The following is a 13,609-nucleotide window of genomic DNA, read 5'->3' on the forward strand; positions in this document are numbered from 1 at the left end:
AGAAGTCACAGAATCTACACACGGGCAGAATCTAGGAGACTGTTCGATTTGTACAAAGTGGGTTGCTCCTTATATACTAAAAATTGTGCTCTAGGCAAATATTTCACATGTCGGTACATTCCCAAACCTTTGTGTCTCTAAACAATAAATATTTGGCGTTACACAGGAACTGTCGATAATATCTGATACCAAACATCACGAAGAGGGGTTCCCACCAGTTTATCACAATCCCTTGTCAATATTGCATTCAAGACCCGGACCGCCTCATCGTAAAGTTCGTTACCTCCCCCTAATAAAGGCCCAGAAGGAAAGGAGCAGAGCCAGGTGCAGAAGATAGAAAAGCGGGATAAGAGATGTTTGTGGGTTGTAAATGGGCAAGGCTACCGGCTTCGGCCGCCTAATCATGATCAGGTACAATGGACAGGAAAACCAGTTCAGGTGGGCTGGCCTCGGGCAGAGGAGGCAGCCTTTGTCGAGTCATGCAGCTTCAGCGTGATCTGGTTTAAGGTGCACGTGTCATGTAAGAGGTGAATCTCCGGCTAAGGCTACGTGTCCTTAATCAAAGTGAAGTGAATGAAATGATCAGAGGCTATTGCATATGTGAGGGCAAGGAACCACAAAATGGCGGTCATGATCTAAGATGGATGCCGTGTGTATATCAGAAATGTGTCAGTGGAAGGAGTGCTCTTGCTCGTAGCGTAGCGAAAACACTAGGATATACTAAATGGATCATTTGCGGTTCGCTGATACTAATTTTATGTATTTCCGACAAACTTGAAAACACGGGTTCAAGTCGTCACGGAACCGTCACGGAACCTCAGACCCTCCTTTTGCCCTTACATAGGCAATTACTCAATCTATGTCTGAATCTAGTTCTATGCTCATCAGGTCAGTGACATGCTGTTGTATCATCATCCTTTCTCGTGTCTTTTCTCCAAATGCAGGTGGTTTCCTAAAACAGGTTGTAGCACAAAGACTACACAGAGCAGGACCACACTGGATAATCAGACAACATGAGAATAGTAATATTAAGATGACACCAATGACCATTAGAACCTTCCATCCCCACGCTGAGATCAGAGTCCAAACCCACTCCATAAAGGACCAGTTTCCCTCATCTACATGTATGGAGTCCGAAATCTTGTGCAACTTAGAGATCGCCTCGTAAACTGTTGGAGCATTATTAGGAATAAAGACACAGCAGCTCGATTGGATCATTCTGCATACCCCACCTCGATCTGCAAGTATAACATCTAGAACCATACGGTTCTGCAATGTCATGAGCCTATCCGCCTGAAGCTCAGCTGTCAGATTGCTAAGGGCACCAGCAGTTTCGGTAATAGTAGATTCAACTACCCGTGTTAGCTGACGTATGTTTCTACTATTGGCCATAGGCCCCCAGAACGGAAGGAAGCCTTTGAAGAAGTCTCCAGCTTCCTGACCAGCTGTATCTTCCTTGCTGAAGACACCTCTCGCTACTCTTGTTCTGTGGTAATCAGGTGAAGCAGTGTATGTCGGAGGCAATAATCGAGCAATATAACATGATCCTGAGAAGTCGGCAGGCAACCATGTATAAGCTCTGTCTCGACAAATGAAATAGGTACCCCTAGCAGTAAGAAAGGCAGGGGAAGAGTTAGCCGGAAACACATAAGTCTCTACGCACTCACTCCTCCCTAGCTGAGCTCTCGGATTTCTCCCATTACCTTGCAAACAGACCTGACCTCGGTGAGGTACGACCCAGATTGGAGTTGAGCTTTTACGCTTGCTTTCTCCTAAACTAAGGCGATACTCTGAAGTATTCCAACTTAAATATACTCGCAATTCGTCTCTAGGGTATGATGGAGTATTATTGACGTCTTTGACCATGTCAATAATTCCCTGGACTAAAGCTTTGTTGGCAGAGTTATATTTAGTGGAGCGTGGTGGACGTGGAGGATAGGTCTCAAGAGCATAAGCAAAGATGGTTTGAAGGGCCTGAAATGATCCATTGTAGCTGAAAGGCAAAACCAGATAGGGAATACCTTTATCCATAGTGTGGGGTATCAAGCCACACACCCAACAGTCTGTCGTGTTAACTACCAGTTGGTGTTGGTGCAAGAGCTGTACAAAAGTATTATTAATGAATTCTGAGCGTCGAGCTTGCTCATGTTCCGGAAACGAGTGAAAAGAGTGTATAGAAGAAACAGTAGAAATAGCAGGATCAAGGGGAGGTACTGTAGATACTGGCACAAAAATCAAATTTATGCTAAAGACAATTCCACCCACCAGTGTTGCTAAAACAATCAAAAATGTAATGGCACATTGCATCAAGAAACATTTGCTATGAAGAATTCTATTTAGTCTGTTTCTGCGAACGTAAATCACATTTTCTCGTTGCAGCGCAGGAAGTTCCATCTTCTACAATCCGCTCGCGACCACTGATGATGTGTACGTAGATGAAAATGCCTCTGTCAGCCCTGGGAGTTCCCAGTACTAACAGAAAGATCGACCTTGTGTCAGACCCCTGCAAATTCAAACTAGGCACACAGCCACGACCCTACGGCTACCCAGACGGCAAGGCAATTTTAAAAACAATAAACAATAACAAACTTCCTGGCTGAAGGCAAAAGTTCAAAATATATATATATATATCAAAATCACAGTATGCAGTTGCCTGCTTTATTAGTCCTTTTTATAGCTTCTAAGGTTGTATCTTTTCTTCGCTGGTACTGTTTGATCGGAAAATAGTGTATCACTAGCAGCTGTTGCAGAGTTTACGTTCGCAGATGGCAAAGTTTCTTCTGATGCTGGAGACAAATTTTCAATGTTCAAAGCAGTCTTTTCAAGAGGAGAGTCACGTTTCAAAGTGTCAGAAATCAAATCGGCATCGCTGAAAGGGACAAATTTTGGAGTTATTTCAGATTCGGAGGCACCAATTCCCTTCTTCACCCAGTCGTCGTAGGGCAGCGGCAGTGGAACACGCTTTACGTGAGAAGCGTGGATCCAGTGCTTGCGACCAGCAACACGTACAGCTGTCCTCGTCGCCAGCAGGATTTGGAAGGGGCCGATGTAGCGAGGCTGAAGATTCTTTGTCCTCGCAAAATTTCTGACCACCACGTGGTCGCCGGGTTTCAGCTGATGCCCTGGACTCTCCGGAGGTTTTGGCAAAGCATCAAAGACCTGTTGATGAATAAGACTTAATTTAGCAGTCAAGTCGTAAAGATAGTCTATCAACATAGGATATTCAATGGAGCAGAATTGTTTAGGCCTTGGCACACCCCAGACATTTGCCGGGCGGCCAAATACAATCTCATATGGAGAAAGCCCTATTCTAGAATGCACTGTTGCTCTCGTTGATAACAAGGCCAAAGGAAGTGCGTCTGGCCAAGCCAAACCTGTGGATGCTTGAATTTTGGCTATTTTAAGCTTGAGGGTGCCATTGTAACCCTCGACTAAACCAGCAGACTGGGGATGGTTCGCACTATGAAATTTTTGTTTCAATCCTAGACCAGCACACACACTCTGCATAACTTTCCCTATAAACTCACTTCCGTTATCTGACCATACAATCCGTGGCATTCCAAACCTAGGGAAAAATTCTTTGAGAAGAATTTTGGCAGTTGATAAAGCAGTGTTGTCCTTTAGTGGGTATGCTTCTATCCACCTGGAAAAAGCACAAACCACCACCAGGACGTATTTTAAATTGTTGCAGCGTTCCATGTGAATGAAGTCTAACTGTATTACTTCAAAGGGACAGGAAGGAGGAGCAAAATGACCAGCTGGAGTTGGAGTTCCCTTGCCAGGATTATGCATCAAGCACACCATACAATTTTTCACCACTCTCTCTGCACACTTACTGATTCCCTCATTCTTCCAAACCGGAGCTAACATCTTACATATCCCTTTAGAACTTATGTGCGCCACTCCATGCGCCATCGTCACTACTGCAAGCACATACGCATCAGGCAACATCCAACGCTGCTGTTCTGTCAAATCGATCCAACATCCATTCGAGTCCAATTTGCCCGTACTTTCTCTCCATACGCGTTTCTCTTCCTCAGTCGCTTCTTTCTGAATCTCTTTCACACTTTCCATTGTGTCTTCACACATTCCAGACTCAGCAATCCATCTTGCAGACGTAGCAACATACATTCTACTCATCATGTCTCTAGCTGTCTGTTTAGCGGTTTCATCAGCAAAGGCATTTCCCCGACCAACATCATCCGTGATTGCTTTATGAGCACTGCACTTCACAATCGCAACTTCAGTCGGTAAGGTTAGAGATTCTAACAAGTCGTTAACTAGCTGACCATGTTGAATCTTAGTCCCATGGGACGTAATGAAACCCCTTTCTCTCCACAACCGGCCAAAACTATGGGCCACGCCAAATGCGTACTGACTATCTGTAAACACATTCACTCTCTTTCCCTCAGCTAAAACACACGCTCTCGTAAGAGCTATTAACTCTGCAGCTTGGGCAGAATTCTGACTCACTCTTGCAGTCTCCACAATCGTCTTCAAAGTCGTTACCGCGTAGGCAGCAGTCACATCACCATTCTCCAATTTAAAACATGACCCGTCCACATACAGCGTACCATCTGGGTCGGATAGAGGAGTATCTCTCAAGTCGATATGACCTTTTGTCTCTTCCTCCGTTTTGAAATAACAGTCATGTGGCTCAGAATCACTCGACTCTTGATCAGTCGGCAACAATGTTGCTGGATTCAATACATTGCATCTTTTGATCTGAATATGACTCGCTAATAACGTCAGCTCGTAACCAGATAATCTCGCACTAGTAAGGTGTTGTGTCTTCGTTCGGTTCATGAGTGTGTCCACTGCATGAGGAACCATGACCACTAGCATATTGTTCATCACCAAACCAGCGCGTTTAAATCTGAAACTGCGACCTCCTAAACAGAAGCCAAAAATATCTCTGCTTTCCTCGGCTATCGGAATGCTGAAAAAGGCATTCTTCAAGTCGATGACTGAGAACCAATTGGCTGTAGCGGGAATCAATGTTAGCAAGGCAGTAATGTCTGGCACTACAGGAAACTGCGGAATTACAATCTTATTAACTTCTCTAAGGTCTATGACAAACCTATAGACTGGAGGCTTTGTAGGATCTGTTCGTTTCAAAATCGGCAATACAGGACTATTACAAACATTTCCTCGCGTTTCTTCAACCACACCTTTCTTAATCAAATCTTGCACAATCAATAAGAGTGCACGCTCACCTTCATTCGATATTTTATATTGAGGAATTCTTGGAAATTTCACATTCGCTTTCAAAGTTACTACATACGGTGGAATCTCTAGTAGACCTACATCATTGGGACCAGTCGCCCAAAGAGAATCAGGGAGTGAACGTAGCTCCGGCGGGAGTGCGTCCATTGACAAGTACATCGGAGAGGTGAGTCTTTTACCCAAAGTAAGCTGTACTCCTTCCGGAGAACAGTACAATGTCGCATATAGTCGTTTTAACAAATCTAAACCAAGCAGATTTTCATTACAACCTGTCGTCAAAATTAAGGGTGCTTTCAATTGACACGGTCCAACAGAAATAGACAAAGGACCAGATATCGGGTTGTACACAGGGGCGCCTGAAAAACCTACGGAAACATTTGTTGAGCCAGACACAGGTGCGCCAGGGAGTTTCGCATGCATGATAGAACTTTTTGCGGCACCAGTATCCAACAGAAACGGTTCGACTACACCTGATGTTGCTACTGCGACATAAGGCCCACTCTGATCCACTGGAACTGATACTACTCCCTCTCTCTGTCTATGGCTGTCCTAGTACCCATTTTGTTGAAATCCCTCTTCAACTTCACAATAATCTTCAACAAGATATTGCTGAGATCTATTCTGTTGAACAGATTGTCCATTTCGCTGATCAAAGTGATTAGAAGGACGATCATTAGTTTGTGGAGGCATAGCACCTCGTCCCCGACCCCTAGAATTCTGTGCAAAACCACCACGACCTCTCTGAGCTGCTGCCGCATTATTTTGCGCTAAAATCTGACAATCATTTTTATAGTGACCCTCTTTCTTACAGTACGCACACTGATTCCACTGGTATTGAGGCCTGGTCGAATTATAATCTGTCTTTTGATACGAATTCTGTTGCATATTAGTCTGATTCGTGCGAGGCGGATACGCCTGCTGTAAAAGAACTTTAGTCTTTAAATCTTTCGTTTTCTTCTCTGATTTCTCCTTTTCCTCTTTATCCCTATTTTCATAGTACTGTGCAGTCGCAAGTATTTGCGCTGTCGTAGATACAGCCCACGCACTTTCTGAGTCTTTCAATTTATTGCATAATTCGGGTAACAAATTATGCACAAATTTATCGACAAACAATCTCTGTCCTCCTTCAGTGCTCATATCCTGACCACTATGGTCTACAAAAGTCTCTTCGAACCTCGTGAAGAAGTCGGAGACACTTTCGTCTTTCTTCTGCTTGCATGCGGATAATTTATCCCAATTAACACGCAATGCTGGCATCAGAGTCTTCATTAGATCAACTATTCTGCCAGGAAGATTAGCAATTAGGGGTTCGGGTTTCGCACCACCTGTTTGTTGAGCATCTGCTGCAGTGATAGCTGCCCAATCACCACCTAAAGCAGCCTGATGATCCTCTCTACGAATTTTAGCCCACACTGGTTGTGGAACTACATTACCAAACAACATATCAATGTCGGCTAAGTTCATTATACAAGCCTCAACTGTCTGTGTCAATTCCTTGTAATATCCGGCTGGATTCTTACGTGGATCTGGCAAGGCCTGTTTCACTGCTAACACTTCTGCTCGCTTCCACGGAATATGTATCCATACTCTTTGGAACTGTGCTGGAGCAGCTGCAATACCCGCATTATCATCACGTTGTACTGCTTCGCGCCAAATTGGAGGAACTTCCCTCATAGGATATTGGCGACTTAGCTTCATTCTACCTTTCTCTAAATCTCTCGGCGAACGAAGAGATGGATCATTCCTAAAACTCAAAATGAGTTCCATCGCTTCCTTTATATTATCGCCCACTATCATTCCAGCAGCAAACTCTTTTTGAATCTTAATTAAATCTTCCAAATCTGATTCGACATCGTCTTCTTCTATTTCCTCACGCAACAACGAGCACATCTCGTCGAAGACGTATCGCTGTGTTGGCTCTCCCCATTGCATAAATGTCTCTAACACATCTTTCGTACTATATCTTCTAACTTTTGTAATCCATCTGAGAGCCGTGGAGTCTAAAACTCCCCGTTCCTCAGTACTTGGAAGCTGACTCCGTCTCTGAACAGAGTCAGGAGTAGGAGTCTTAATCAAGGTTTTATATATAGGAGACAGCATATTAGTAACAGAATCAGTAATTCTTCGACGAACAGAAAGTGGAGTTAGTACACTCGCAGACATAGAGAACGCAGTAGAGGTAGGAATAGATGACGAAACAGTAGGAGTATCGAGGAAAATAGTTTGAGGACCAATAGGTACAGTGGTAGGTATAGGAGCGGGCAGTGCAGGAAGAGGAGGAGCTGTAGGAACATTTACATTCACCACAGGAGGTATAGGAACTTGATTCTGAGGAACAAGAACACCAGGTTGTCCAGCAACCGGCAATTGAACATTCGGGATCAGTGGAGCCGTAGCACCTTGTGCATACGGTGGAGGCGACCGTAACAGATAAGATAGCAGAGGATCGTTTTCGGAATCCTCCAGTATCTTAGCCATTTTCGATGGCAAGGCAGGATAGCACTTGTCAATCGCTAAGTTACGCTCTCTAATGGCTACATCTATGACCTTCTCACACTCGTTAGCCTGCAACTGCTTAGTCGCTTGCTCTAGAGTTAACTCTTCTAGTTCTTTTTGCTCTTTTTTCAACCTTTTCATTTCTCTCTGTTTGGATTCTTTCCGCCAATAACGAAAAGAGTCAGACATTGCCGGCCGGGCTTTCTTCCTAAACAATTTCGCTTCTAAATTGTCGAGAATCTCTTGTTCAAAACTACCATGCAGTGGCCAACTAAGGACACCATCCTTCTTACAATAACGGACCCATATCTCATTATAAGTTATAGGACCCACACCATACTTACAATATAGGTCATATAGGGGAGTCCCAATCGGAGGAACCAGACAGGAATCCTCTAATTGTGAGTCACTGTTGCAACTAAAACAAGACAACATTTTCCGACTTACCATTCTCAGTCCGGAACACAAAACAAACAAAACACGGAACAAATTTGTGCACTTGAACCAAGAACTTAGGCCTACCAAAACGAACTGATGTATCGATACCCAAAACTGAACCAAATAGATTATCGTAACCAGAACAACTAAAGATAATCTTACGAAACCAAACCAAACCAAGAACCGATCAAGGATTTTTAACAATCCTCACAAAAGTAACCAGCTAGCTATCACTAAATACTTAACTGAGGCACTGAAGACGTCACCAAGGAGAAACCCGTCACGTTTCGCCGTACTAAGGACTGCACCACTTCGGGTCCAAGACAGGGCGACGGTCAAGGCAACGGCCCACTGCAGCCGTCCTGAACGGGAACCCTCGTGGAAGAGAACTTCAGGGCCACTTTTGCGATATGCCGGGATCGATGAAGTGGGGCGCCTCCCTCAGGAATCTTCACACGAAGCTTCTCGAACTCTTCAGGCTTTTGGACCGGTACCGAATGACGTGGCCCCACGTTGGGCGCCAATTGGAGTTCTGGACTTTTTGGTTCCGTCCAGAGGTGTCAGGGTACAACACCCAAAGACCCCGGAGTCCCACCTGCCTTGGTGCACAAATGAACAGAAACACGGGCTTCTCGATGGTGGCGTCAAAGACCAAAGGTTTATTACTGCAGGGACACAGAAGTCACAGAATCTACACACGGGCAGAATCTAGGAGACTGTTCGATTTGTACAAAGTGGGTTGCTCCTTATATACTAAAAATTGTGCTCTAGGCAAATATTTCACATGTCGGTACATTCCCAAACCTTTGTGTCTCTAAACAATAAATATTTGGCGTTACACAGGAACTGTCGATAATATCTGATACCAAACATCACGAAGAGGGGTTCCCACCAGTTTATCACAATCCCTTGTCAATATTGCATTCAAGACCCGGACCGCCTCATCGTAAAGTTCGTTACCTCCCCCTAATAAAGGCCCAGAAGGAAAGGAGCAGAGCCAGGTGCAGAAGATAGAAAAGCGGGATAAGAGATGTTTGTGGGTTGTAAATGGGCAAGGCTACCGGCTTCGGCCGCCTAATCATGATCAGGTACAATGGACAGGAAAACCAGTTCAGGTGGGCTGGCCTCGGGCAGAGGAGGCAGCCTTTGTCGAGTCATGCAGCTTCAGCGTGATCTGGTTTAAGGTGCACGTGTCATGTAAGAGGTGAATCTCCGGCTAAGGCTACGTGTCCTTAATCAAAGTGAAGTGAATGAAATGATCAGAGGCTATTGCATATGTGAGGGCAAGGAACCACAAAATGGCGGTCATGATCTAAGATGGATGCCGTGTGTATATCAGAAATGTGTCAGTGGAAGGAGTGCTCTTGCTCGTAGCGTAGCGAAAACACTAGGATATACTAAATGGATCATTTGCGGTTCGCTGATACTAATTTTATGTATTTCCGACAAACTTGAAAACACGGGTTCAAGTCGTCACGGAACCGTCACGGAACCTCAATACCTTTGTCAATGGGGCTATCATCGACGACTTGGCGTTGTCGTCGTAGGAACGGTCGTTGACGATGTTTTAAGGAAATATCCTTAGCCCCAGAAGATTTTTTAGAGAAAACCTTCGCTGACACCATAGGAGAGGTGATAGCAGAAGTAGACACCGTAACAGAAGAGCTTGAGGTGGTAGAAGTCACAGATACAGTGTGAGACGACACCGGAGCAACAGTTTTAGTCTGGGCTGTACTCACAATTTTAGATGAAGATCCTGAAGTTGTAGTCGATGGAGATCCAAGGGGAGGAGTGGATGACCTCCTTGAGGGTTCTGTAGCTCTATGAGAGGATTTAATATGTTTCTTTCTCTCAGGAGAAGAGCTATCTTTGGATCTGGCTCTTTTGCTTGAAGAAGAAGCCCTGTCCTCATCATCTGTAGAAGATGATTTGAGCCATAAAAGAACCCTTGTCTCCCTGTCCCTGATAGTTTTGGCAGGGAAGGTGCGGAAAATCCTGCAATCTTCACAATGTGAGAGGGAAGCAGACAGTAGATGCAGTCAGAGTGCTTGTCATCCACATGGACCCTCTTTTTATTACAGGTCCCACAGGCCTTGAAAAGGACTTTCTTTTCAGACATCCTGAAGAAAAAAGTAGAAAACTGAGTAGGCACTCAGGGAGACTCCCGTCCACACGACGTGCAGTGAAAATCTGAGGTGAACTGCCTCAGCTGGGAAGGATCTAGAGGGTGCGGACAGCTGATTGGTTGGAACTCCTGCTTCAGTTCTTTTTACATAATGAGGTAGATAGGCTGCTAAGTTTTGGGCCTATTTGGGCCTATAGTCTTTTCAGCCTACTACGAATATTATATATATTGGTACCGTGGGACTTCCGCCTCGGTGACGAGGAATGATTCAGGAATGTGAATCTATGAAAGATATCCCAATACTGGATAACTCTTTTATTCCCTTCACTGCACTACAAAAACATTATAATTTACCTCTATCCTACTTTCCCCAATACTCACAAATATCCAATGCCCTACAGTCATTGTTGTTATCCAAATATTTTTCTTATGACACCATTCCTGTTACATACATGACCCCATTGAAAACAATTCTCCCCGACTCCATTCCAAAAGCTTCTCTTATATACAAGCTTTTGTCCACTCCCATATCTGATAGACCAAAATCTTCTATCGAACTTGCCTGGGAACAAGACCTCAAATCAAATCAAAACAACTTTATTCGGTTTTCATTATGAAAGCCACAAAAGTACAAATATACACAGTAAAAAAACATTAAAAACGTTAAAAATTCATGATGTGTTAAAATGAGTCTCTCTTATAAAGGACAGAGCATTTACTAAGGTCCATATTAAGGCAGCTCTATAATTCTCATAAGTTCGTACGATGTCTGAGGCACATTCTAAGGTAATGTGCCACGGATTTTGACACTAAGCTGTTTTCCAAAAAACTGCAACGCCAGGTATGCTGGGCGGCATCTTCTGACCTTCATTACTTTTAAGATTGGTAGAATCCACCTCTTACGGAATGGCGTATAAAATGTACAGAAGAAAAGAACATGAATTGTGGACTGAGGGGAAATAAAGTCACAAGGGCACGCTGTTGTATTGTGTGTCCAGATATTCTGAGAAGGGAATGAAACCATAATATGAAAAAGATTGAACCTGAAACGGGTGAGAAGTAGTTTTTCAAATTGCGTCAGGTCGTGCTGCAGATACGGTTGTATAGATGGATCCGTTTGTAATTCTCCCCAACTCCATTCCAAAAGCTTCTCTTATATACAAGCTTTTGTCAAATCCCATATCTGATAGACCAAAATCTTCTATCGAACTAGCCTGGGAACAAGACCTATCTATATCCCTCCCTACTAACAGATGGAATAAACTCTGGCATAAAATATTCACTACCTCAAAAGCTGCTAACATTACTCAATTTTATTTTTTTCTTTACAACAGAGCGGTTTGCTTTCTGATTCACATTCATAAGATCAATCATTCTTCCTCTCCCCTTTGTTGGTCTTGTCTTTCCTCGGATGGCACTTTGTTACATCTAATATATTTCTGTCCCAATGTTTCAAAATTTTGGAATTCCATTTGGTCTGTGTCCTCCAAGATGTTTAACTGTTATATTTCATTGTCAATTCAAAATGTATTTCTTGGGTCCTTGTCTGATGATTTCTCTGATGCTTCACCAAAGTTGAAATTGTTTGACCTTTTCATTTCCATTGCATTTAAAGTGATTTTATCTTGTTAGATAGATAATTCTAAAATGTGTACATTGATGTGGTGGAACCTTATTTGCAATGACCATAACATATCTACTGTCTCATCACCAACATTATCTCAGAAAATCAAAGCTGAATTATTTTGGATTCCCTTTACTACTTACCTATCCTCTCGCCCTTATATACCATGATCACTTACCTCATTTTTCTTCCCCTCCCCGCTCCCCTTCTCCTTCACTTCTTGTTTTTCTTCTCTCTTTCTCCTTTTTCTTTCTCTTCTTATTCTTTATTTTGATAAAACTTAAACTTTACTTTTCTATCACCTAATGTAATATGTACCCTTTACTTTTCTTACTCATTTCTCATCCATAAGATGGTTTCCTTTTCCCTTTCCTCATTATCTCAAAATTAGATTCTTCCTTAACATAATAGCCTTTTACAATATGTGTTTTAATATTCTATTGTTCTATCTTATGCCTTATTGTAACCATGGCACTTTATTACTATACCAATAACATTATTAAACTGAAAAAAATCTTGACCACGTCTGCTTCCACTAGAAATCTCCGAGTCCCTTTGACCTGAGGCTGCAGCACCTATCAACTGCAGCCACCGAGGCGATAATGCAAGCACTGAACTAAACAAAATCTACACTTAGCCTCTTTCCCACTCAGCCAAAGCCCTGATCCAAACAATGAGACACTGTACAGGCCGCAGGCAACAGTGTCCTTCTCCGTACGCCCCAATATCCCCGTTCCACAAAGTCAGAGACTTTGCGACATCTTCCTATCCCTACTGGCACCAAGCTGGATGGCTGTTCCTGAAACAAGAGCTTACAAAAACCTATATTCTGGTAAGACAGTCTAAGGCTCAGCTCCTGCACAGCTCACACTGCCAATGACTGTAAGCTCCTGTTGTAAGTCGCCTGGGCGCTACACAGTCGATGATGAGAAGCATACACCGCTCCGGGCAGGCTCAGCTGAGGATATAAATTAAGGGGATCCATGCTGCTTGGGCCAGTCCCAATGGTATCTCTGTGTTGAGTACATTGTATGTTTTCCCATCTCATCATCACGTAGGCCTCCACTCATTGGCTCACAACTGCCTCCCGCAAACAGACCTTCAGCCTGTCTTCTCATCCTTGGCCAGCCTTTCAGAGGAACGCAGAATAATGTTAATATAAAAGTATTTTTATTTACATTTAAGCATGCATTGTCATACCTTACGTCTCTCTCCATTTTCAGCCACGCATTTGGGCAAATTGCAAATGTATCTGAGTATATTATGTTATACAATAGACTAGGCGATTACCCACATACCTCGATAAGGCTTGGTGCACTTTTTTGTGCAGGCCCCGCAGCACTTTTCCTCGTTGGGACAGTTGCCATCACTGCGACACTTGTTGGGCTCTGATGGGAAGGTGCAGACTTTGTATTCAAGGGGACACAAGCCCTCTTTCTCTGTAACTGGAGCTGAAAAAGTTCCAATTAACACAACAGCAGTTACTTACTAATGGCTGCACAGACGCTACAGTGGTGCTGCTCAACTTTGCGTTGCGTCTTTAGGGTTTCAGAATGGCAAGTGTTTGATGCAGTGCTTTGCATCACTTTGCACCATCCCATCAAATAATCCCCCAAAAACACCTCTTCCCTGTCAGGACAACACAAATTCATTAAAATCAGTCTTTTTCAATACAACTGACGAGAAACAATTTACAAAAA

The 13,609-nt window shown here is 43.5% G+C and overlaps 1 protein-coding gene across 4 annotated transcripts in view; it reads right to left on the minus strand.

Annotated features, from left to right (window-relative positions):
• LOC147709785 (uncharacterized) overlaps positions 1–13,609 on the minus strand; it is a 1,097,608-nt gene that overhangs the window by 253,528 nt on the left and 830,471 nt on the right. For all 4 annotated transcript variants that reach the window (XM_086928225.1, XM_086928227.1, XM_086928228.1 and 1 more), the window contains one exon: positions 13,208–13,360. In XM_086928225.1, the coding sequence (XP_086784351.1) occupies positions 13,208–13,360 (153 nt within the window). The remainder of the gene's footprint in view (positions 1–13,207; positions 13,361–13,609) is intronic.

Source organism: Lissotriton vulgaris, chromosome 6 (genome assembly GCF_964263255.1).
Source record: "Lissotriton vulgaris chromosome 6, aLisVul1.2, whole genome shotgun sequence".
Classification (NCBI taxonomy): Eukaryota; Metazoa; Chordata; class Amphibia; order Caudata; family Salamandridae; genus Lissotriton; species Lissotriton vulgaris.